We start from the raw sequence: 22,402 nt of genomic DNA, 5'->3' as shown, positions 1-22,402 counted from the left end.
TCTGCCAGGCCACAGCCGTCCCAGTTCCCTCCAGCCTCAAGTCCAAGGGTGCATGTCTATTGGTCCCACCCTGCACCCCGCCTGTGCCCTAACCCCGGAGGGAGGAGCCAACCAGCCAGGGCACCGTCTCCTCTCGCCGGGGCTCCGGGGCGGCAGGAGCCGTGCCCGGCAACCGCCAAGCGATGGGCGCTTCCACGCTGCCCATCCTGGGGAACTGTGCCCTCCTTTACCCATTCAACAAACGTCTACTGCCCCCTCCCAGCAGCACGCCGGGGCAAAATGCTCACTGGGGTGAACTGGGGCTCAGGAGGGGTGGGAGGTGGGGGGCCTCGTATCAGGCAGGAGGCGACGCCACCACTAACCCTCCCCTCATCGGCCCGGGGCCTGCAGGCTGGGGAGGTAACCGGCCAGAGGGTCACGGGGTATTGAGGAACAGACATCGCTTTGGGTGGCTTTTTTTTTAAAGCAGCCGTAGGTGGTCCCGTTTTCCTCGTGCAAATGCCTCAGAGAAGTGCCTGTGAACACGCCCTGCGAGCACAGGCTGTCCCTGGCCACACACTCACACACGTGTGCACACACGCACACCCAAAGACCCCACACATGCGCACACACTGCACGCACACGTATACCCCCAGCACACACATGCACGTACGTGTACTCCCACACGCCACATGCACACACAAGCGCAAGCATACACACCCCCTCCACCACACGCACGCACACACATCACACGCACACCGCCCCACACACACACGAGGCGTGCCACCAACCCAGCACCCACCCTGCACTGGGTACCATGAGTTTCCTCTGGTTCCCAAGCTGGGCGGGTGTGTAGAGATGGGGTCACTGTGCCCGCGGCCCTGCTTCTTTCCCGCCCCAGGGTCACCTGGCTCTGAGACCCACCAACCGCTGTGCCAGCTCAGAGCAAGGCCCTCAGAGCAGGGAAGCGGGGGGTCCTCCCAGCCTGCTCTCCTGCCCCAGTGAGCCCTCCGCCTCTGGGGGAAACAGACACACAGCCCCACGGGCCCAGGTGTGACCACGACTGGCCGCCGCCAGCTCTGACCCGGGGACCTGGCTCCTCCAAGTGTGTGTTTCCTGGACCGTGAAGGGAGCTCGGCCTCTGAAGAGGCCCAGACGCGGAAGGTGTGAGGCCCTGGCAGCCCCTGGTGCTCTGGACATGCAGCGCAGGGGTGGTAGACCCCACCTAAGGCTAAATCCCAGCAGACCTATGGACCCTCAGCAAGTGCCGAGAGAAGGCTGAAAAGAGCTTTGAAGAAATCTCGCCCAGGGCTGCGGTGTCACCTCCTGCCCGAGAGGCCCAGCCCGCCCTTCCCGTCCGGAATCCTGACTTGTGGACTCCAGAAACGCCCAGCCAGCCCCCAAAGATACGGGTCCATTCCGTGCAAGAAATCCTCCCACTCACACACACACACACACACACACACACACCCCACACGCACTCTCACACGTGCGTGCAGACACACCCCGCATACGCACACAGAGCCTGGGGTGACGCCCACAAGCCCGGGAACACCAAGGACTGCCAGCTGCCTCCAGAGGGTGGGGCAGGAGAGGATTCTTCCTACAGGCTTCTGACAGAGCACGGGCCAGCTGGCCATTCTGGACTTCTGGCCTCTGAAACTATGAGAGCAAACCTCTGCTGCTCTGCGCCACCCCGTCTGCGGCACTTTGCGATGGCCCCGGACGCTCATTCAGAGACAGCTGTGGCGAGCAGCGGGTGAACCCAGACCCAGCAGGCACTAAGCTGCAGGCGACCAACCAAGGGGCCGAAACGGAATTTACAAAGGTTCCCCGGGCCTCGGGTGGCCGGCTGATGGGAAGCCAAATGCTGGCCACATAGGTGCCCATCTCCTATGCTGGAGGGCGTGTGGCTGTCCCCTCCCACCGTGAGCAAGGCCGCCTGTCCCACGCCAGGTACGGGAAGGCCTCCTTACCTCTAAGGCTTCTTCTTGGCTGTGGATCTTTCTCCCGCTCAGCAACCTGGAAGGCAGACAAGCACAGCTGAGCCATCACCTGTAAGAGCCCCAGGGCTACATACGGTGCACTGGTGACCCCCCTGCCCCACAGGGAACTGGCTGGCATCTGTCCGCCATCGCGGACCAGGCAGCCACCGTGTCTGGGGACCAGTCAAGAGTCAGTTAGAAAGGGGACTCACAGGACTTCCCTGGTGGCACAGTGGGTAAGACTCCGCACTGCCAATGTAGGGGGCCCGGGTTCGATCCCCGGTCAGGGAACCAGATCCCACGTGGGTGCCGCAACTAAGCCTTCGCATGGCACAACTAAGGAGCCCGCGGGCCGCAACTAGGACCCAGCGTAACCAAATAAATAATAAAATAAATAAAAATAAATTTAAAAAATAAAAAGGGACTCACACATCATGGGAGTGGGGTGAAGTTCCAGATCGTGGTAAACGTTTACACATAACAACAAGGACGGCCGGCCGTGCACGGTCACAGCACACGGTGCCACTGAGGGCAGCCAGCGTCCTCGCAAACAGCTGCAAATCTCAGTGCACTACGTTCTTGAGCCACCAACCATCAGGGACCTCCAGGTGAGCCGCCATCCCCCAGCATCGATAGGCCCAGGTTAGGGAACCCCAGGCCCCCAAGAGTCCAGGGGCCCCATCCCTACTTTATAGGGCGGCCCTGGGGCCGGAGGGGTTATCACTGCTGGCTTAACAGAGCCCAACGCGATGGGGACACACCCACCGCAGCGCTCACGCCCCGAGGCCCCAGGAGCCGCGCCTCAACTCCCTGGGTGCCCAGCTCTCCTGTCCATCGGCGAGGGGGGGGGGGCGGGCATCCAAGAAAGGCCCCTGGAAACATGGCACTGGGCAGCGGGGCAGGCACGGTCCTTGTAACCTCGTGCAGAGATTTGGGATGTGGGTTTCAGAGCTCTGGGGCAGTGGCCCGCGTCAGCTGGCGTGGGCTCCCTGTCACATCGCCCGTGTCAGCCACGTGCACCCCTGGCTTTGCCACAGCGCCTCTGCCCCCTTCTGTCCCCAGAGGCTTTTGCTGCTTGGGGACCGGCGTGACCACAGGGAGTCGGGGGGAAATGAGTGCCCACGGCTGCTGACAACCAGTGCCCGCCCTGGCACTCAGATGGGCTGGCAGCTCCCTGCCCCGCAGACTGGGGCTCTCCAGCAGGGTCCCTGTCACTCTCCCCATGGGCATGGGGGGTGGGTCTGACTGCTGCAGCCGATTCAAATGACTTACTCAGCCTCAAACTGGTTGGGGGTGATGATGTCTGCAACCGGCACGATCTTCTCTCTGTAAACCGGAAGGAGGTCCTCGGGGACGTACTGCGGGAAAAAGACAGGAACAGGCTGACGCATGAGGGGTGAGGGAGGGAGGGCAGGGCGGCTCGTGCTGTGGGGACCCCAAGGCTCCAAGGGGTCCCGAGGCAGGGCTGGGGCAGCCCTTCCACCCTGACGATCCGGGTCAGGTCCCCACTAGTGGCTTTCCACCGTATCCGTGTGATGACACCACCCGCTCAACCCACATCGGCGTCGGGAACCCAGGCCCACAGTCTGTTGGTGTGTGGCTGGTGGGCTGAGAGTGACTTTTATGTTTTTAAATGGTTGGGGGGAAAGTCAAAAGAAAAACAGTATTTTGTGACACGTGGAAATTAGAGGAAATTCAAAGTTCAGTGTCCACACCTGAAATTCGATTAGAAAACGGCCACGTTCGTTCTTTGCAAATCATCTGCGGCTGCTTGAGCTGCAACAGGGATGCACGGCCCTGAAATACCTCCTCTGGGGCCCTTCGCGGAAACCTCTTCTGCCAGCCCCGGCCCCTCCTTCCCGACAAGGGACGAGGACGTGCCTCTGGCCCGAGAGCGGTGTGTCGCCCAGGCAGACACTTTCAGAGTGCTGCCGCCAACAGCCCCACGGCCCGCACCCCAACGCGGGGAGGCACTAACCATGGAGCCGTCTCCGTTCCACTTGTCTCCCATCACGGGGTCGCACACTGCGGGACAAAGGGCATCTTATCAGCCAAAGCGGCGGCGCTGAGAGGAGCGCCCCACGTCTGACTTGTTGTTAAGTTTCACACGCGCAACTAAAATGGGAAAAGCACGGCCTCCCGTCCTCATTTACCTCCTTACCTGGCATTTTGCATTTTGCTGTCCGGGCCCCACCTGGGGAGTCCCTCACCCCACCCTGACACCGATCACAGCCCTGTGTCACCGGCTTCTCTCACCCGCCCCAGACAGACGCCAGGTTCACCGTGAGAACGCCTGTGAGGCTCTCGTCCCCAGAGGCCTCCACGTGCCGGGAAGAGGAGAACGTGCAGACGGGGCGCGCAGAAGGGAGGAGGCTGAGCCGCCCATTCGTGGGGCTCCCGGCACCTACCGTACACAAGCCTGGGGTTCTGCTGCTTCAGCTCCTGCACGATGTCCACCACCGTGGCCAGGAAGGACTTGTCTCGCGTGTAACCTTTGGGAGGGACAGAGAACTCTCGTCACCCAACCGCGGAAACAGCGCCATCAAGCCCATCTGCCCAGAGAATGGCAGGCAGTGCCCAGACCCTGCGGCCGGGGCCAAGACAAGTGCTCCCCACAACTGTAGGCACAGGGGACACCGGGCATTTCCCAGAAGAAACGTTAACTTTTACATGAAAGGGAGAAGCCGTGGGTGTACGAGGAATGTTCTCCTTCCTCTTTTCCATTTTCCAGAATCAGCATGTTCACTTCTAACCACGTATATAAATAAATGCAACCATGTGGGTTTGTAAATGAAACCAACACACCAGGTGGCAGCGTGTTGCTCCTCTGGGTGTTTTTGTCCCAGACCCCTTCCCAACACCCCACCTGTCCCCCGCCATGGGCATGGAAACCCCAGTATGGAGACGTGGCACAGCCAGGACCCCCAAGGTCATGCTACCTGGACGTGGCGGTCACTAGGGCCCCACTGAGTTCCTGATGGCAGGACCATCCCTCCTCGAGGGAGGCAGGGACCAGGGAGCAGCCCAGGTCAGGGGTGCTCTGGGCCTCCCCAGCCCACCCCAGGTGGGCGCCAGGCCCCGGTTCCGGCACCCCCTCCCCTGGGCCTCACCCGTGAGCACGTAGTCATACTTGTTCACGTCGTTCAGCTTCAGCCCGTCGTACAGCTCGTGGAGCTCATCCGAGTTCAGCACTTGGCCCTTCCAGTGCGAGTAGCCTGGTGGGGGGAGAGCAGAACACGCAGGCCCTGACGCGTGGGGCACGCGGGTGACACAGCCCTCGGCAGGATCCCCCCGAAAGCACATCTGGCTCCGACACGTTCTGGGGTTATTACTGCGTCCGGGGTCCACCCTCCCACCCAGTGCAGCGCGGGCCCAGCTGTGCAGGCCGCCTGAGGACACCTGCGCAGCCTGCATGCACCGACAGACAGGACGCAGGGCTGCGAAACTTCTCCCTGTCCTTGGCGGGGCACCTGGGAGCGTCCCCATCGTGTCACGGTCCCTGGCTTTGCCAGCCTCTCCTGTGCACGTCCCCCATCCAGGCTGAGTTGCTTGAAGACTGTTACCTGCGCACCCTGGCAGGTAGGGGCTCCTCGCATCCCCACCTCCATCCAAGATGAGTTGCAACTGATCCAAGTCTCGGGCCAAATCCTGACCAAGAGCCAAACGTGAACTAGAAAGAGGCTGCGGCCCGGGTTCCTGACCCAACAGGCACCCGGGTGAAGCGCACACAGGGCAGGCACCCGGGTGAAGCGCCCCCAGGGCAGGCAGGGGGCCCTCTCGAGGTCACTCGGGGCGGGCGCACCCCACCAGCGACACCCCGCAGTCCGCCCACGGCAAGTCCATCCTGGCAGCCCTTACGCCAAGAGGGACCACTCAAACGGATGGGTTCCTAAGCACGTAAGTAAAAGCCTCCGGAGGGCTGATTTCTATCACAGCAAAGTCGAGTACAGACCACGGGAAGCAGATCCCGGCCACAGCCCCAGATCCTCCCTGCCGTCTCGGGTGTTGTCCTGCAGGTCCCGCACCGGCTGGGCTGTGGGCCTGGAGAAGGGGCCGCGGCGCCGTCTGTGCACGTGGGGCGAGGGCTCTCCTGCCGCAGAGGGGCCAACACCCGACGACACCTGTCAGCAGTTCTCCAGGACGGCGCGGCCTCTGGTGGACGCCCATTAACCAGTCGGGAGGGGCAGAGGCAAGGAGGGTCCACCGAGGCGAGGTGACCCATCTCTCGCAGGCCTGTCCCCCAAGGCTCAGGTGTCTGCTAAGAGCCGGCAGCCTCTGGCTGTGTCCCGCAGGTGTTGCTGCCACAAAATCCCACCGGCCCAGGTGGGAGGAACAACGGCCCTTCCTGCCCCTTGGTTTTCCGAACATCATTCCAGACATGGTGGTTTTTTCTTTTGGCTGCGCTGCGTGGCTTGCGGGATCTCAGTTCCCTGACCAGGGATCGAAACGGGGCTCTCAGCGGTGAAAGCGCCGAGTCCTAACCACTGGACCACCAGGGAATTCCCAACACCGTGCGGTTTGACTCCATTGCACATGTACTGCTCTCTTGTCCTAGGGCTGCTGTGACCAAGAACCACAGGGGCTCCCACAGTTCTGGAGGCCAGCGTCCGGGATCATGGTGTCGCAGGGCTGGTTGCTCTGAGAGCTCCACAGCCGGCTTCTCCTGTGTCCTCACGTGGTTGTCCCTCCGGGCATGTGTCTGTGTCCTAATCTCCTCCATGGGCACCGATCAGGTTGGAGCAGGGGCACACCAATGACCTCATGTACCTTTTAACTGCCTCTTTAAAGACCCTATCACATCTGAGGTCCTGGGAGGTAGGACTCCGACACGTGAATTGAGGGGACACAGTGCAGCCCGTGATGTGCAGTCAGCCCCCGCCAGGTCTCAAGCACGGGTCACCCCCCGCCCGGCAGGCCAGCTTCCTAACATGATGAGAAGGTTCGGGCCCACTCCTTTTACTGCCCACCCCCCCAACCCAGCCTCTCCTCTCCAAACTCAGGAGACCCTTCTGAAACACAGGGGCACTCTGGTCCTCTGTCCAACCCACCCAATTTACAGTTTACAGATGAAAAAACAAACTCCGCCGAGCTGGCGAGGCCGAGGGACCCAGCTCCTCCCTGCACGTCTGCTGCAGGCACCTGGTCCTGCTCCCCCAGGGGGTCACCACCAGGCCTGGCAGCAGGTCACACCCCAAACCCTATGTGCCTGGAAGGCTGGCCCTGCCCCACCCGCCAACCTCCAGCCCCGTCCAGTTTCTTCCAGCCGCCCGCCCAAGGGCTCGGATCTTGGGTAACAGGAAACTCTTGCAAAAGGAGCAGCCACAGAACACCGGCTGCTGCTTCAGAGCCCAGCGCTGCCCTGGAGCGGTGGTGGGGGGGGAGGTGTGGGGGAGGGATCATCATCTAATGTCTAAGCCAACTTGGCTCTTTTACTTTAAAAAAAAAAAAAAAAAGAGGGTAGTTAAAACAGCCAGTAAAACCCATAAGCTCTGAGGAGGTTCACTGGATTGACAACTTTTGGGGACGTGTCCAAATGTCACTGTGCCCAGCACTCTGAAAGCAAAAGCAGGAAAGGATTCTTAGTGGGAACTGTAGCCTTCTCATCTGAATTCAGTGTAGTTCCTCCTCGACTGATGACTTGTAACACCCCCTCCCTTCCAAGAACCCCATCCGGAAGAATCGGGCTAAGGGGAAGCAAGCACCCTTCCGCGTATCTGGTCAGCACCGTGCCAGCAGTTTCTGGGACCTTCTGTGCTCTGAGATTCCGTCAGGGTTCAGAGTAATTTCAAAGAAGGGATGTGGGGATGTTTCCAAGAACTGAGAGGCTTTGTCCCCCTGCCAGCATCAGCTCAGGGATCCCAGGTCAGGGTGGCTCTGAGGCCATGGGGGTGGGGAGCCCAGGGCCCTCGCCTGACACCGTGGGGGCTTTCCAAGGGCTGTGACCCTCACGAACCCGAGGCAGCAATCACACAGCTTTCTGTGCACAGAAATCCTTGGGGTCCCCGTGCACGAAGAGACACACACACGAGCTCCCCGAGGCTCTGGCTTTTAAGAGAAAGTTGGGATCTGCTCTCCTCCCAGTCCAGTGTCACCCAGGTGGAGGGGCCCAGAGCAGGTACGAGGATCACCACCCTTGGTTCACGGAGGAAAGTGGGGGGCCGAGAGGTCATGTCACCCGCCAGGTCATCCAGCTCCAAAGCAGCCACGCTGACTTAAACACGCAGCCGGCAAACCCGGGCCCCCCGACCCCCGTCAGCACGTGCTGCGCAGCCTGGGCCAGGGCCACAGCCCCGGCTCCATTTCCCGTCTGTAAGGTGAGGGGTGGCCCCCGATTTCTAAGGGACCACTTCCTATGCCCACACTCAGCTCTGTGAAGACCGCTGAGGCCGACGCCTTACCTGTGTGGTTTGAAAACTGGACAGAGTTCACTGCGTCGACCTCAAACCCCAAAACCTGCAAGACGGACAGAGAAGGAGCGGGTGTAAGAGAGCTGGTGGGCTTCTACGGACCCACGGCAGGTGCCTGACACAGCCTGGGGCAGGCTGGAGGGTCCCCGACGCGGAGGACAGGAGGGGGGGGTCTCCCCAGGTCAGCCTCAGCACCCGCACTTCCAGTGATGTGCGTGGAGATGACGGGAAACATGTTGGGGAGCAGGCACCCCTGAAGGGCCGGGGCTGGCTCAGAGGCCACTGCCCGCCCGCTGGAACTCAGCGCATCACTTCTGGAAATGCCACCAAGTGAAAGCGCTCAGAGAGACCAGCAAGGCATCCATCTGTTGGGACACAAAGAGGGCAGTGAGGCCGTCTATGTTCCGGCCCCCAGCCCAATGGGGGGGCAAGGCCAAGGGCCCCCGGTCCCTCCCTGGGAGCCTGGCTTGTAGCCCCTGCATCGTCACGTGCCAGCTGGGGAGAAAGAAGGCACGCAGCCCGGAGCCAAAGGTCCTAAACGATCGCAGCCACAGACCTGCTCCCAGACAAGGGAGGGACCCCACCCCAGAGGGCCAGCCTCATGCGGTCCCGGCTCAGGTCACCTGGGCCACCAGCCTCTCCAGAGGCGCCGGGGGCAGAGCGGTTAAGGGAGGGGAGGGGTGGCACTCTGGTGCCGAGAGAGCCCGAACACAAGGTCTAGAAAGTTCACTTCCAGCAGTCAGAGCAGGTGACTGGAGAAAAGGTAAAGCCAGCAAGGAGCTAAAGTCAAGTTTATGAAGTAGAAGCCCCCCTTCTTAATGAAGGGGACAAAAGGTTGTGTCTAAAACGGCTGGACGTCTCCACAAGTCGAGGCTGACAGCTGTGCACTCGTGACACGGAAAGTCCCACAGTGGCTTTTCCTTGTGCTTATCTCTACTTTCCTATTTTTCTGCATTGAATAGGTCTTGGTTCCTTCGGGTGAACTGAGGTACAGGACACCACAGATCCCTCGGGGGGACAAAGTCACATTCCCTTTGGGGCCCGCTTGCCCCTCGGCCCTCAGAGGTGGTGGGCATCAGGGCCCAGGACCCCCGCCAGGCCCCACCGGCCTCTTCCAGGATGGCCCCGCCGCCATCGCCATGGGCAGACCCCGGACGAGGGCCCCGCGGTGTGGTCCCCTCCCCGCTTCTCAGAGCGCCCACTGCATCGCTCCACATGGCCGGCCACCCCAGCTGCCCAAGGATCGCGGCCAGCACGGCACCAAGACCCCTGTGCAGGGCCCGGTGCTCAGGGTACAGCCGGGAGGCACCACCCACCCGGGCGAGGCCAGACACCCAGGAGTCCACCCAGCGTGAGTGGCACCCAGGGCCCGGCCGCGTCCTGCGGCACCAGGCGGCCACCCCCGAGGGGCAGAGCACAGGTGACCAACTCAGGCCTTCTTCCGTGTCCCCCCACCCCGGGGAGGCAAGGGGCTCGTGCGTGGACTCCTGACCACGGCCGCCTTCCCACACTCAGTCCAAACAAGCTCAGGGCCAGCCTGACTCTGGAGCCGCCACCCCGACCGACACCGCGTCAGGACAGGGATTCATGTCGGATTCGCCGCCTGCCGGGAGCCGAGCCTCCCGTGGGCCCCACCGCTGGGGGAGGGTCTTCCCACCCACGGGTTCTGGGGAGGGGGCTGAGCTAAAGCCCACGTCGTCCACCAGGATCACGTGCGCCTGGAAAGCGCGGGCGGCGGCCCTGGCACCTCTGCCTCCGCGTGCGTCTGCTCCCGCCCCTGCCCCCCACCCCAGGCCACCAGCGCGGCTCCTCGGAACCTCCCACGCGACCCTCCCTGAGGGGAGGGCACCCCCGCCGGCCCCCTCCCCACCTCGCACACGGCTCCCCAGGGGCTGGCGCTGAGCCACCCTGGCACCTGCCCCGAAGGGTCCCTCCTCCTCTCCTGGACTCGCCCCTCCCACCTCTACGCCGCTCCTGCCCTCCCCCCCCCAGGGAGGCTGTGACCCTGTCCTTTGGGACGCGCGGCACAGAGCGGGGCCCGATGGGTATTCGCTCATTGGACACACACATCGGTGTCATGCGCGCCCCGCTCCACACCCCGGCCCTGGTGCCCAGTCCCCTCCGTCCTCTCCCCACCCCCCGCCGGGTCTCAGCTGGGAAGTTCACTTCCACACGGGCCACCAGAGACCCCACGAAAGGAGCCACACAAGCCCGGGAAGCCGGCAGCCACCGGGGGAAGCAGGAGACGGTGCCCTGCGGGGTGGGAAGTGGGGCCGGCCCCTGAGCTCAACCGCTGAGCTCACTGATGCAGGAGGAGATGCCGCCCACCGGGGACTCCCAGCAAGACGTGGCCCCTGACCTTCGGGCCCTCTCCCTCCTGGAAACCACAAAAATGAGAACAAGGGACCCTTTTATAACTGATTCTCAAGGACAGAGAAAAGGAGGAGACGTAGCAGGTGAGCAATTCCACCAACTCTGGAAACAGACACTGCACAGCCCAGGTAACTGAGAATCGCAGCACCTGCGGAGGGGACGCAGGTGAGAGCGGGGCCCCCACCTGCAGAACCTCTCGGAGAGACAGAGTGTGGGAGACGGAGGTCGGGGAGAGAGCATGGAAACCCAGGGCCGTGGCTGCCCCAGGGGCCCCATCGTCGGCCACCTTGCCCTGGCCGTCCACGCCTGCCCGTGCACCAGTGACTTCCCAAACCCTCCCTCCCTCCTTCACCTGAACAACACCAACCAACCTTCAGGTCTCACCTCAATATCGCAAACAGGTAAAGCTCCCGGGCCACCAGGAGAGCGTCTCTCCGGGCAGTGAGGGGGCCCTGGGTGCAGACGAGGACCACACCCCAGCTCTCCACGGGGGTGGTGGTTACCCAGGCATGCTCCCTTTGTGAACACGTGGAGCTACACGCTTATGACGTGTATTTCAAAGTCTTTCTAAAAATTTCAAGCCAGTATGATGAGGACGTAAAGTAATAAAGCAAAAATCAACAGTCTTCTTAAAATAGAAACTTAAAATTGGCACTTTGCGGGCTTCCCTGGTGGCGCAGTGGTTGACAATCTGCCTGCCAATGCAGGCGACACGGGTTCAAGCCCTGGTCTGGGAAGATCCCACGTGCCGCGGAGCAACTGGGCCCGTGAGCCACACCTACTGAGCCTGCGCGTCTGGAGCCTGTGCTCCGCAAAAAGAGAGGCCGCGATAGTGAGAGGCCCGCGCACCGCGATGAAGAGTGGCCCCCACTCGCTGCAACTAGAGAAAGCCCTCGCACAGAGACGAAGATGCAACGCAGCCATAAATAAATAAATTAAAAAAAAAAATTGGCACTTTGCAACTTTACTTGCCACATTTCATGGCCTCCTAGACAGAGCTTGCAGTATTCCAGGTCCCTAAATTCTAACCAACTTCAAAGAAACAAGATTTGAAGCAACGATGACACACATCCTGAAAATCCTGTCAAAATATCCTGGATGCAGAGATAATTAATCCTTGAGGCTCGCACATTCGAAGCCACTGTTCTCTGCTTTTAAATGATGGCGCTAAGCCCCTGGGCTGGCGTCTCCATTTCACCTACCAGCAGCTTATGAATTGGCACCACAGGCTAGCGTGAGGGCAGGGCCGGGGGACGCAGCAGGAAGACAGGGCGCAGGGCCAGGCTCCAACATGGGAGCCCCTGGACCCCAGAAAAAGGAAGTGCCTGTTGTTAAAACCTAGTCTTCAGGGGCTTCCCCGGTGGCGCAGTGGTTGAGAATCTGCCTGCTAACGCAGGGGACACGGGTTCGAGCCCTGGTCTGGGAAGATCCCACATGCCGCAGAGCAGCTGGGCCCGTGAGCCACAACTACTGAGCCTGCGCATCTGGAGCCTGTGCTTCGCAACAAGAGAGGCCGCGATGGTGAGAGGCCCGCGCACTGCGATTAAGAGTGGCCTCCGCTTGCCACAACTAGAGAAAGCCCTCGCACAGAAACGAAGACCCAACACAGCCATAAATAAATAAATTAATTAAAAAAAAAAAAGTGGGACTCCTGATATTCATCCCACTTAGAAAAAAAAAAAAAAAACCTAGTCTTCAGCTCAACACCCCTACACCTTTTGCGCTCAGCTCTGGGATCTGGGGCTGCGACCCTGGACATCACATCCCTGCTCAGCCAGGGGCTCCCGACTGAGCACTGAGGGGGAGAGACTGGGAGACGGGGAGGGTCCTGCCCCTGCTGGTCACTCTACCCCAGCACCGCTCTTCACCTGCAGAAGGGGGGCCCCCAGAAGCAGCTGTGGTCTTTCCGTTGCTCCCAGCACCCGTACGACACAGCCCTACACATCCCCCCGCCCCCTCAGCTTTAAGTCCCAACCGTAGACAGATAGGGTGGGGGGGTCCCAGGAGGAAGAGGACCAGGCATGGCTTTCTTGACACAAGAGAAGCCACTTCTGGTCTAAGCCATGTTGTGACCTAAGCCTGGTCACAGTGCTTGCCCCTGAACAGTTCTCAGCAATTAATGATCTTAAGGGAACAAAAGAATGTAGGAACAAACTGTTATTAAGCAAGAGGAGTAACAATATCAAAGGAAATCAATCAGCTGTCAAGACGCCCAGTTCTGTTTCCCCTAGCTCACCCCTGGCTCACCCTTGCACAACCCCATCGAGTGTGGGTGGAACCTCCAGGAGAGTCCAGTCTACTTACACGCACCCTTTAGGAGCAGAGTTCTCTTCTCCTGAGACAAAAGAAATAAACGCAAAAATAAACAAATGGGACCTAATCAAACTTAAATGCTTTTGCACAGCAACGGAAACCATCAACAAACCAAAAACACAACCTCAGAATGGGAAAAACATTTGCAAACGATGAGACCAACAAGGGTTTAACTTCCAAAATACACAAACAGCTCACACAGCTCAATAGCAAAAAAAAAAATCCAAACAAGCCAAACAGAAAATGAGCAGGAGACCTAAATAGCCATTTCTCCAAAGAAAACATACAAATGGCCAACAAGCACATGAAAAGATGCTCAACATCGCAAATTATTAGAGAAATGCAAATCAAAAGTACAATGAGGTACCACCTCACATGGGTCAGAATGGCCATCATTAGGGCTTCCCTGGTGGTGTAGTGGTTAAGAATCCGCCTGCCAATGCAAGGGACACGGGTTCGAGCCCTGGCCCGGGAAGATCCCACATGCCGCGGAGCAACTGAGCCCGTGCGCCACAACTGCTGAGCCTGAGCTCTAGAGCCCGCAAGCCACAACTACTGAGCCCACATGCCACAACTACTGAAGCCTGCGTGCCTGGAGCCCGTGCTCTGCAACAAGAGAGGCCACGACAATGAGAAGCCCACGCACCGCAATGAAGAGTAGCCTCCGCTCGCCGCAACTAGAGAAAGCCTGCATGCAGCAGTGAAGACCCAACGCAGCCAAAAATAAAAATAAATAAATTAAAAAAAAAAAAAAAGAATGGCCATCATTAAAAAGTCTACAAATAACAAATGCTGGAGAGGGTGTGGAGAAAAGGGAACCCTCCTACACTGTTGGTGGGAATGTATATTGGTGCAGTAACTATGGAGAACAGTATGAAGGGTCCTTAAAGAACGAAAAATAGAGTTGCCATGTGATCCGGCAATTCCAGTCCTGGGTATAAAGCCAGAAAAGACGAAAACTCTAATCCGAAAGGATACATGCACCCCAATGTTTACAGCAGCACTATTTACAATAGCCAAGATACAGAAGTGTGAAATAAAATTCATATTTTATGGCAAGACAAGAAAAATTTAAACCTAAAAAAAATGTTCTCTGCCCTTTGGCCTCCTCTCTCCCCGTACTTTGCATTGTATATCTGCATCTGCAAACCTCCCCGTCGGCAGAAATACCTGCTCAACCATAAAGAGCAACATTCTCCCAGCATCTACAATTCCTTAAAAGATAACATTCCTTCTTGATCTTTAAGGGGTCACATGGATCATGTAAACTGTCAATAATATGACATTTGATGCCCAGCTGTCTCCAAAAATTTATGTAACTGTGCCTTGACTTCTAACAGGCCTAACAGTTCTCAGAGCTTTCTGAGATGCTCTTCCTGGGTTATAATCCTCAAATTTGGCTTAAATAAAATTTTCCAATTCTTTCTTAGATTGACAGATTACTTTTTCGTCAACAGAAGCAACCTAAGTGCCCAGCAAGAGATGACTGGTTTAGGAAGATGTGGTGTGTGTATATATATTCATTCATTCATTCATTCTTCTACTTAACTCAAATTTATTAGGAGCCTACACAGTGCTAGGCACTTTTCTAGGTCTTGTGAAATAGAGTTGAACAAGGTAAGTTTTTTGTTCTCTTAGACCTTATTTATGCACGTGCACACACACACACACACACACACACACACACACACACACACACTGGAATATTACTCAGACATAAAAAAGAATGAAATACTGCCATTTGCAGCAATGGGGATGGCTCTAGAGATTATCATACTAAGTGAAGTCAGACAGAGAAAGACAAATATTAGATAATATCACATATATATGGATACTGAAAAATAATACAAAACCAGAAATAGACTCACGGACACAGGAAACAAATGTATGGTTAGAGAAGGGGAAAGGAAGGCAGGGAAGGGATAAATTAGGAATATGGGAACACGTCACTACATATAAAACAGATAAACCACAAGGATTTACTGTATAACACAGGTAACTATACTCAATATCTTGTAATAGACTATAATGGAAAATAATCTGAAAGAACATATATGTATAACCGAGTCACTGTGCTGTACACCTGAAACTAACACAATATCGTAAATCAACTATGCTTCAATTAAAAAAAAGCAAAGCAGAGTTCTCCAGCTGGGGCGGAAGAGGAAGTCGGCGTGCTCTGAACGAGAAGACACCGTGCACTGCTGGCCCTGAACTCGGAGGCCCCTTGAGGAGGGATGCAACTGTGCAGCCATAACGCTCACGCTGATGTCAATTCTATTTACATCAGCAGGTCCGGTAACTATCCCAGCTCACACTCCTCCATCAGTTACTGCATTTCACGGCAAGGCTCACTCGCTGCTGTGGCCGCATCCTAGGCTCTGGAACCAACAAGCCTGCCTTCCCACTCAGCTTGGCAGCTGGTGGTCAGCCGGTGGAATTACTCACACCGGGGAAACTGGCCCTGCCCCACCCCTGCCATTTTCACCATTTACCAGCAACAAGACTCATTTTAAGAAAAAAGAGGAAGACTTGACTTGTTCAGCGCGGGGAGGGGAGGGGAGGGGAAGTGAGGCCTCGCGAGATAAGGAGAAACACCCTCTCTGGCCTCTCCCCTCCCCCCTTCCCCCCCTCCGGTGTATCCCCCTCCTCTACCGTCCCCAGCCCGGCGCCAGCCAGGGGCAGATGCTCCTGGAATTCTCTGTGGAGATGGCCCAAGAGGGCCTGTTTCAAGTCCTCACTCCCATCCCGGGAGCCTCTGTGCCGCCATATTCCCCTGGCCCCGGGGCCCCAGATGCACCTCGGTGACCCCCAACCTTCGAGGGCTGCCGTGGGATGAAGCCCAGACCCCAGGCTGCACGCCCCACCGCCTGTGAATTCCACGCCGCTTTCTGAAGCCCCCAAAAGCTCTGTCGCCTCTGGCCTCTGTGAGCTCCCCTCCTCACTGTAGAAAAAGGTCTCTCGGCCCCAAGCCCCTGCTGGAAACCTTGCCTTCTCTGCCTCTGCTCGAGCACCTGGACTTGCGGGGATTTTAGGAGTTTGAGCTCCCCGCCAACCGTGACCCGTGCGCCTCGGGATGCAGGCCGGGGGCCAGAGCCGGGCCTCAGGCTCCCGGAGCAGAAAGAACTAGAGCCTCAGCCGAGAAGCACCACACCCAGCCGGCCTGCTGCCCACTGGGTTCGTGCAAGTCCGCACGCGACCACGCGAGCACAGCTAACGCCGGGGACGCGGTCTCAGACCCGGGAGGCCCACCGAGATGCACAGGCAAAATCGAGGCACTTGGGCGAGGTCCCGGCGTCAGGCGCCGCTCCTCAACCCCACGCTCCAGCTTCCCACCCCTCCCCCGGGGCAGGGGAGACCCCAACGACCGATGCGCAGGCGCACCCGGGGACAGGGGGGAGAGCACGGCGAGATGCGCCAGAGGCGTCCGGCCACAAAGACCAGGGGCGCCAAAGATGCCATCCACACAGGCCCCCGCCTCCCGCCCCACGCAGACCCCTGTCCACCTCTGCGGGCAGAGCATCCCTCCCCGAGGGCAGCTACACGTGCTGCGGGGCGGGGAGCCATGCTCGGATCCCGCAGCCTGGGGGGGATGTGTGCTCCCGGCTGCCCGCCTTGCTGCTGCGTCGTCAACCCACTGCTGACAGCCAGGCAGACACAGTGAGACCGGGTCCTTAACTCAGCAGAGCACGCAGACAGCAGGGGCGGGGGAGCTCAGACCTCCCTGGTTCCTCCAGGGTCCGTGCTGGGCAGCAAGAGCGGCCACTTTGCCATCTTCAGAAACCCTCACTGTGGCTTGTTTTGCAAGACCTTTAGTCACTCTCCTAGGAAATCAGCTTTAGGAAAGAGGGGACACAAGAAAGCCCCATGCCTATGATCGGCCTGATTAGCCTCAGGGCTGGGTGCCTGGCGTCCCTCACTCCACCCATCCCTGGTCAGCCCTACCTCTCAGCTCAACCCCCAACCTCTAGTCTCCAATGGGAGCTCCTCCTGGAAACAGCCCTGCGTCCCCCGAAGAAGCCTTGAGTCCCAAGGCCACCTGCGCCCCATGGGCACTCTCACCTCAGCATCACAGCCCTGGACCCCATCACCCCAGCCCCTGCCCTGCTCCCAGCACAGCGCCCCCGCCCCGGCTCCCAGGCCCCGCACACTAGCCGGTCACGTTCAGCTGGGCTGCACTGCAAAGCCGTAAAGAAAAGAAGGGCTTTCGCCCCAAGTTCCCAGCGGCAATGGGCTCAGATGGGGGACAGGAGAGCAGCTCTGGGTCAGCAGGGAGGGAGGAGTTGCCCCTCCTCGGCTGACCGTGCGATGCCAGCCCAAGGCGCATGGCCGCACACCTCCTTCCCTTCTTCTTGAGGAACTCCATTCATTCTACTCCTCGGCGTCACTCTTCCGGATCACTCTGTGATCTTATTTCAGAAGCTCCGAGTGGCTGAGCACCAGGGGACATCCAAGCCCACGAGCCACACGGCCAACGGTCCCTGCTGCGTGCAGCCCCGGAAGCCACCTGCTCGCAGACGCTCCCGCCCCTTCCAGAGAGGTCCCTGTGAGGGGCGGTCACTGCAGCACAAGGCAGGGTGCCACGAAGAGTACAGCAATGCCGCACAACACAACTGCACGGGTGTCCACACACGTACACACCCACACCTGAGCGTGCACACGTATACGCTCACGCACATGCATACACCCACACACACCACAGACAATTAAGTTCTTGCTTTTCTGCATGACAGGCAAAGAAGAATAACAGAAATCTCAGTCCCAAACTAAGAGAGTTAGAAAATCAAGATATTACGCCATTCTGGACCTTCTTGGGAAAATAAAAGGTCGGAGAAATAATGAAGCAACACCCAAGTTCCAGGACTGGGACACACTGTGGATGAGGTGGGGACTTCCAGAGGCCAGAGGGGAGCAAGCAGGTCCATGTGGCCTGCAGAGCACAGAGCGTCCCAGAGGGCGGTCACAGGGTTCCGGCCCCAGTGCGTCCCCCCCAGGAAGTGCTGGGTGGCCTGAGCGGAGCCAGAGGGAGGTGTGCTTTTGGGCGTCGGCTCCCTTGCACTGTTTGCCAATGCGTGTGTCACCGTGAAAGATGCGAAGGCAAGAACTATGTCTTTTAAAGGGCAGGTGACATTCTTCCAGTATCTTCCAAATGCAGTTCTGCTGCAAAGGTCATTTTTATCCCAGGAATTCTAAGGAAAAAATGTAAAGATTTTTCCAAAGGACCAGGTATTTTAACCACGAATCAAGACACCCTCTGAAGAAGACCACCCTGTGGCTCAGAGGGTTCTTAAATGTGAGAGGCTGGAAATAAGCGCTTTATGGTCTGAAGCGCCTCCTTGGGACGCAGTCACGAGCCTCTAGGAGACGCTGGGGTGAGTCGTCCACACGTGCACACGTGCTTCTAACACCCCAGGACCGTCCACCTCTGCTCAGTTCCTGTGGCCAAGTCACTAGGCAAGGGAGGGGCCTGTATCCAGGTTTCCAGGCCAGGGGCCTCTCAGCACACCCACTGCCACCAGCCTGCCTCTTCCTGCGGGGTGTCTGAGCCAGTCCGCGGGCAATCAGGACTGGCTTTGGGGTCCCTGTACAAAGAAACAGAGTCTCCACCCAGCCCTCTTAGATGTCTCAGTTCTGCTTCTATACCGAGGGGCCAGGAAACTCAGAGAATGAAGTGGATTTCTGCAGGCCCCAAACTGAGATGTCCCCCTAAACCATCTTCCGGGGCCGCCTGTGGTCTTCCCTTCCCATCTTGGCGACATGGTGTTTAAATGGGTTCTGAGTTAAGGTCCCAAGTCAGATTCTCAAGGCCACAGAATTCCAAAATTTAATGTCCCTGCCCCCAGCATGGCCCTTCAAGGAGGCACCGTGAGCCTCTGGTGACCCCTACCACAGAAGTCACATGTGCCTAAAGCAGCAGTGCCAAACTCCAGACACAGCCTCAGAAGGAAGGGCGCACCACAGAGCCGGCCCAAAGCCAGCTACCTAGTCGGCAGGACACTTTCAGACGGGCTTGTCCGCCCAGCAGAGCGGCTGCTGGCAGGAGAAGCACCTGGCGGCCGGGCTGGGAGGAAGACACAAGAGCCGCAGCTGAACAGGCAGCCTGACGCCCGCTGGTGCCATCCTTCCCAAAAAGGACAGCTTTGGGATGTTGTGTCAACTTCTGGGCCTTTAATTAAACCTCCAATTTGTGCCACTTTTAAAGTTCTCCGAACAGGCTCCTTCTAACCTACAGTGGATTGAACTGTGGCCCTTAAAATACATGTTGACTGGGGACTCACGCACATACCAAATTGGAAATACGGTCCTTTAAGACATAATCAAGTTAAACATCTCGAGATAAGATCATCCTGGATTATCTGGGTGGACCCAGATACACCCAATGACAGAGGTCCTTATAAGAGACACACAGGAGGGGGACATGTGACAGGAGGCAGGGATTGGAGTGATGCAGCCACAAGCTAAGGAGTGCCCGGAGCCCCGAGAAGCTGGAGGAGGCAGGAAGGACCCTCAGCCTCTGGAGGGGATGCAGTCCCGCCAACATCTTGATTTCAGACTTCTGGCCCCTAGAGCTGCGGGAGAATAAATCTGTGGTTTTAAGCCCCGAGTCCGTGGCACTTTGTTGCGGCCACCCTGGGAAACGCATACATAAGCCTAAGCTTCATGTACCTGCTGGATTTTCACCAAAATGGGAAGCAACAGGGCAGAAGAGGGTCTGTGCGGCTGCAAAAACAAGGGAGGAGCTGCTGGATCAATGGGCCTGGCAGACTGTGTACACACACACACACACACACACACACACACACACACGCACGCGCACGCGCAGGGGCTCCGAAGAACCACACTCCCAGCAGGGAAGTACGTGAGGTTTTCTACTTCCAGGAGGAAACAAGCTCCCCAGCGTTTGGGGTGGGAGGAGGCCTCACTGGGTCCATCACTCCTTCCCTTTTCTTTCCCCAGAATCAAGGCCTGAGCAGCGGGAGGTCCCTGGCCCTGCGCAGGGAGGGCGCCCCAGATGCATCGCATGGCCTGACGCCCTTGACTCAGCAGCGCCCTCTCCAGGGACGGGGGCGCGAAGACCACGAGCCCGCCCTCGCTTTCCTTGCTCACTGCAAACGCGGGATCATCTTGCCCACGGGCTCTACCTGCTGTGTCGCTGGTCACAGCGCCATGCTCCCCTCGGCCCCTAAGGTGGACTCTGGACTCGAGGCCAGAAACAAATCCACAACCAGGGTCAAGGTTCTGGTCCTTTCTCTTCTGTATGTTTTCCTCTGCCCAGGGAAGGCAGCTGCTCGCAGGCTGCCCACCAGTGCGCTGCGGGGACCTGGCAAAAAGCAGTTTGGGAACCAGAGCCCTGAAGCCCAGGCTCGCAGGCATCCAGCCGGGACAACTCTGGGCCACGTCCACCTGGGAGTGGGGAGTGGGGGTCCCCCTGGATCAGCCCCCGCTGCGCCCCACCACGGCAGAGCTACACCCGGGCAGTGTCCTGGGAGCCTGGCACCATCTGATTGCCAAGAGGACTGTTCTCGCTGTGCAGACAAGGCTTAGAAAGTCTCAGGAGGCACTGACGGTCCCCGAGTCGGACCTCCAATACCAGGGGCACCGGGTAGCCCCCCAGGCGGCCTCTCCTCCCCCAAGTGCATCTTCCCATCTCCCCAAGTCTGTGGGACCCAGCCAGACCCCATCTTCTCCTGCCATTTCCAAGTTCTCATCCCATACTCAGCTCTGCGGATAACCACGCCTTTGGAGTCTCCAGCTGAATTCAGAATATATTCCCCACTCAGCACAGCTCTGGGAGTTAAGGGATGGCTGGCTGGAACCGTGCAGGGAGAGGCCACTTCCAGGCTCCACCCACCCCAGCCCATCCTGGGCTAAGGCTGGTGGGTGCAAGCCGGGTCTGCGGGCCAGCGCCACCCATCTCCCTGCCTCTCCCTGATCCAGCAGGGCTCACACGTGGGGAGGGGAGCAAAATGCCTGCATGGGACCCCATGGGGCATCCTGCAGTGCTTACAAGAGCTCCGCAGCCTGGGCCCAAGCAAGAGGAAGACCCATGAGAAATCTGGACTCCAGACAAGGAAGCACTCAGTGGTTAGCGGGCTAAGGAATCTCTGGCAATTGTTCTTGTCATGGGCTGAACTGTGTGCCCCAAGCTGGACCTCAAACAGGGACCGTGTTAGTGCTCAAGCCGCAAAATAAAGTTTACTGTCTCACAAATCTAAGGCTGGAAGTCCACCATCAAGGTGGGCATGGTTCGGTGGAACATGTTTTGAGGGCCACCCTCTCTGACTTTCTCCCTCTCCTCAGCTCTTTCCATCCTCCAAGACTACGTCTTACTTCTGTAATTAGGAGGAGGAGGTAATGAGGGCAAAGGGCATGGGTAAGGAACCCTAACCCACATCCAGTCCTGATGGGGGTCCTGACCTCCCCGAGATGCGCCAGGCACGCTCGCTGCCACCAGCCCTACCACCTTCCTGTCTGGTCTTTCTGCACAGTGAGGGGTACGAAAAGCACCCCCGGGCACTGGGGCCACTCATTCAGCAGCCAGCACCTCCCAGGCATCTCCCGGAGACGTTCGCCCTCCCCATGTTCCCTGGCCCAAAAATGACGTGAGGCAGGCGTTGTGTCCATTCTACAGATGAGGCAACTGAGCACCAGAGGGCTCAAGGCGGAAGGTAGCTTCTTCAAGGTCACTGGTTAAAGAACTGCCCCTCTTCCTGGGCCTCATAAGCCTCCAGGGGAGTATGAACAAAGAAAAACAAAGAGCCTGGCTCACTTCCGGTTCAACTGATACAAGCCTAAGTCTAACCCACTTCAGTCGCTCACCTGAAGAATTCAGGATAAAAAAAAAAACCTGGGAGGCACTCCGTGCTTTAGGTAAACAGGTCCTAAGATAGTTCGATGCATATCTCAGAAAGAATTTCAATGACGCCAAATTCCTGCAACTTCCTATACTTATTAGAAAAGCACTAAAATCATTAACTTAAGATATCTGTTCTTCCTGATTAGCAGTAACCTTCTACCAAGATGTATGCTTGACTGCATGTATTTCCCTGCCAAAAAAACATCACATATAAACTGGTTTCTCCCCAACCTCTTCAGAGCGGCGCCCTGAGAGGCTGTCTCCCAGGCTACAGTCCTCAGTAAGTCCACAAGGGGAAAAAAAACTTAAACTCACAAGCCTCAAGTTGTGTGTTTTTCTTTAAGTAGACAGAAGGAAGTGCAGGGACGGATTAAATCAGAGGCAGAGGTGTCACCCCCACCCCAGGGATGACAGGAGGGAGATGACAACCCCCTACCTATGTCCCTCAAGCCCACAGGTAAAGATGCTGGATGCTGGGCACTGGGGAG

General features: G+C 58.1%; 1 protein-coding gene across 1 annotated transcript in view; it reads right to left on the bottom strand.

Annotated features, from left to right (window-relative positions):
* The window catches only part of PDXK (pyridoxal kinase), a 32,414-nt gene that overhangs the window by 7,990 nt on the left and 2,022 nt on the right, over positions 1-22,402 (bottom strand). The window contains exons 2-7 of the mRNA XM_059921678.1: positions 8,363-8,417; positions 5,075-5,179; positions 4,373-4,456; positions 3,943-3,989; positions 3,237-3,322; positions 1,956-2,001 (exon numbers count right to left, since the gene is read on the bottom strand). Of these exons, the coding sequence (XP_059777661.1) occupies positions 1,956-2,001; positions 3,237-3,322; positions 3,943-3,989; positions 4,373-4,456; positions 5,075-5,179; positions 8,363-8,417 (423 nt within the window). The remainder of the gene's footprint in view (positions 1-1,955; positions 2,002-3,236; positions 3,323-3,942; positions 3,990-4,372; positions 4,457-5,074; positions 5,180-8,362; positions 8,418-22,402) is intronic.

This window comes from Balaenoptera ricei, chromosome 4 (genome assembly GCF_028023285.1).
Source record: "Balaenoptera ricei isolate mBalRic1 chromosome 4, mBalRic1.hap2, whole genome shotgun sequence".
NCBI classification, from domain to species: domain Eukaryota; kingdom Metazoa; phylum Chordata; class Mammalia; order Artiodactyla; family Balaenopteridae; genus Balaenoptera; species Balaenoptera ricei.
Note: the sequence above shows the minus strand (reverse complement) of the source record. Positions and strands in the feature narration are given on the sequence as shown.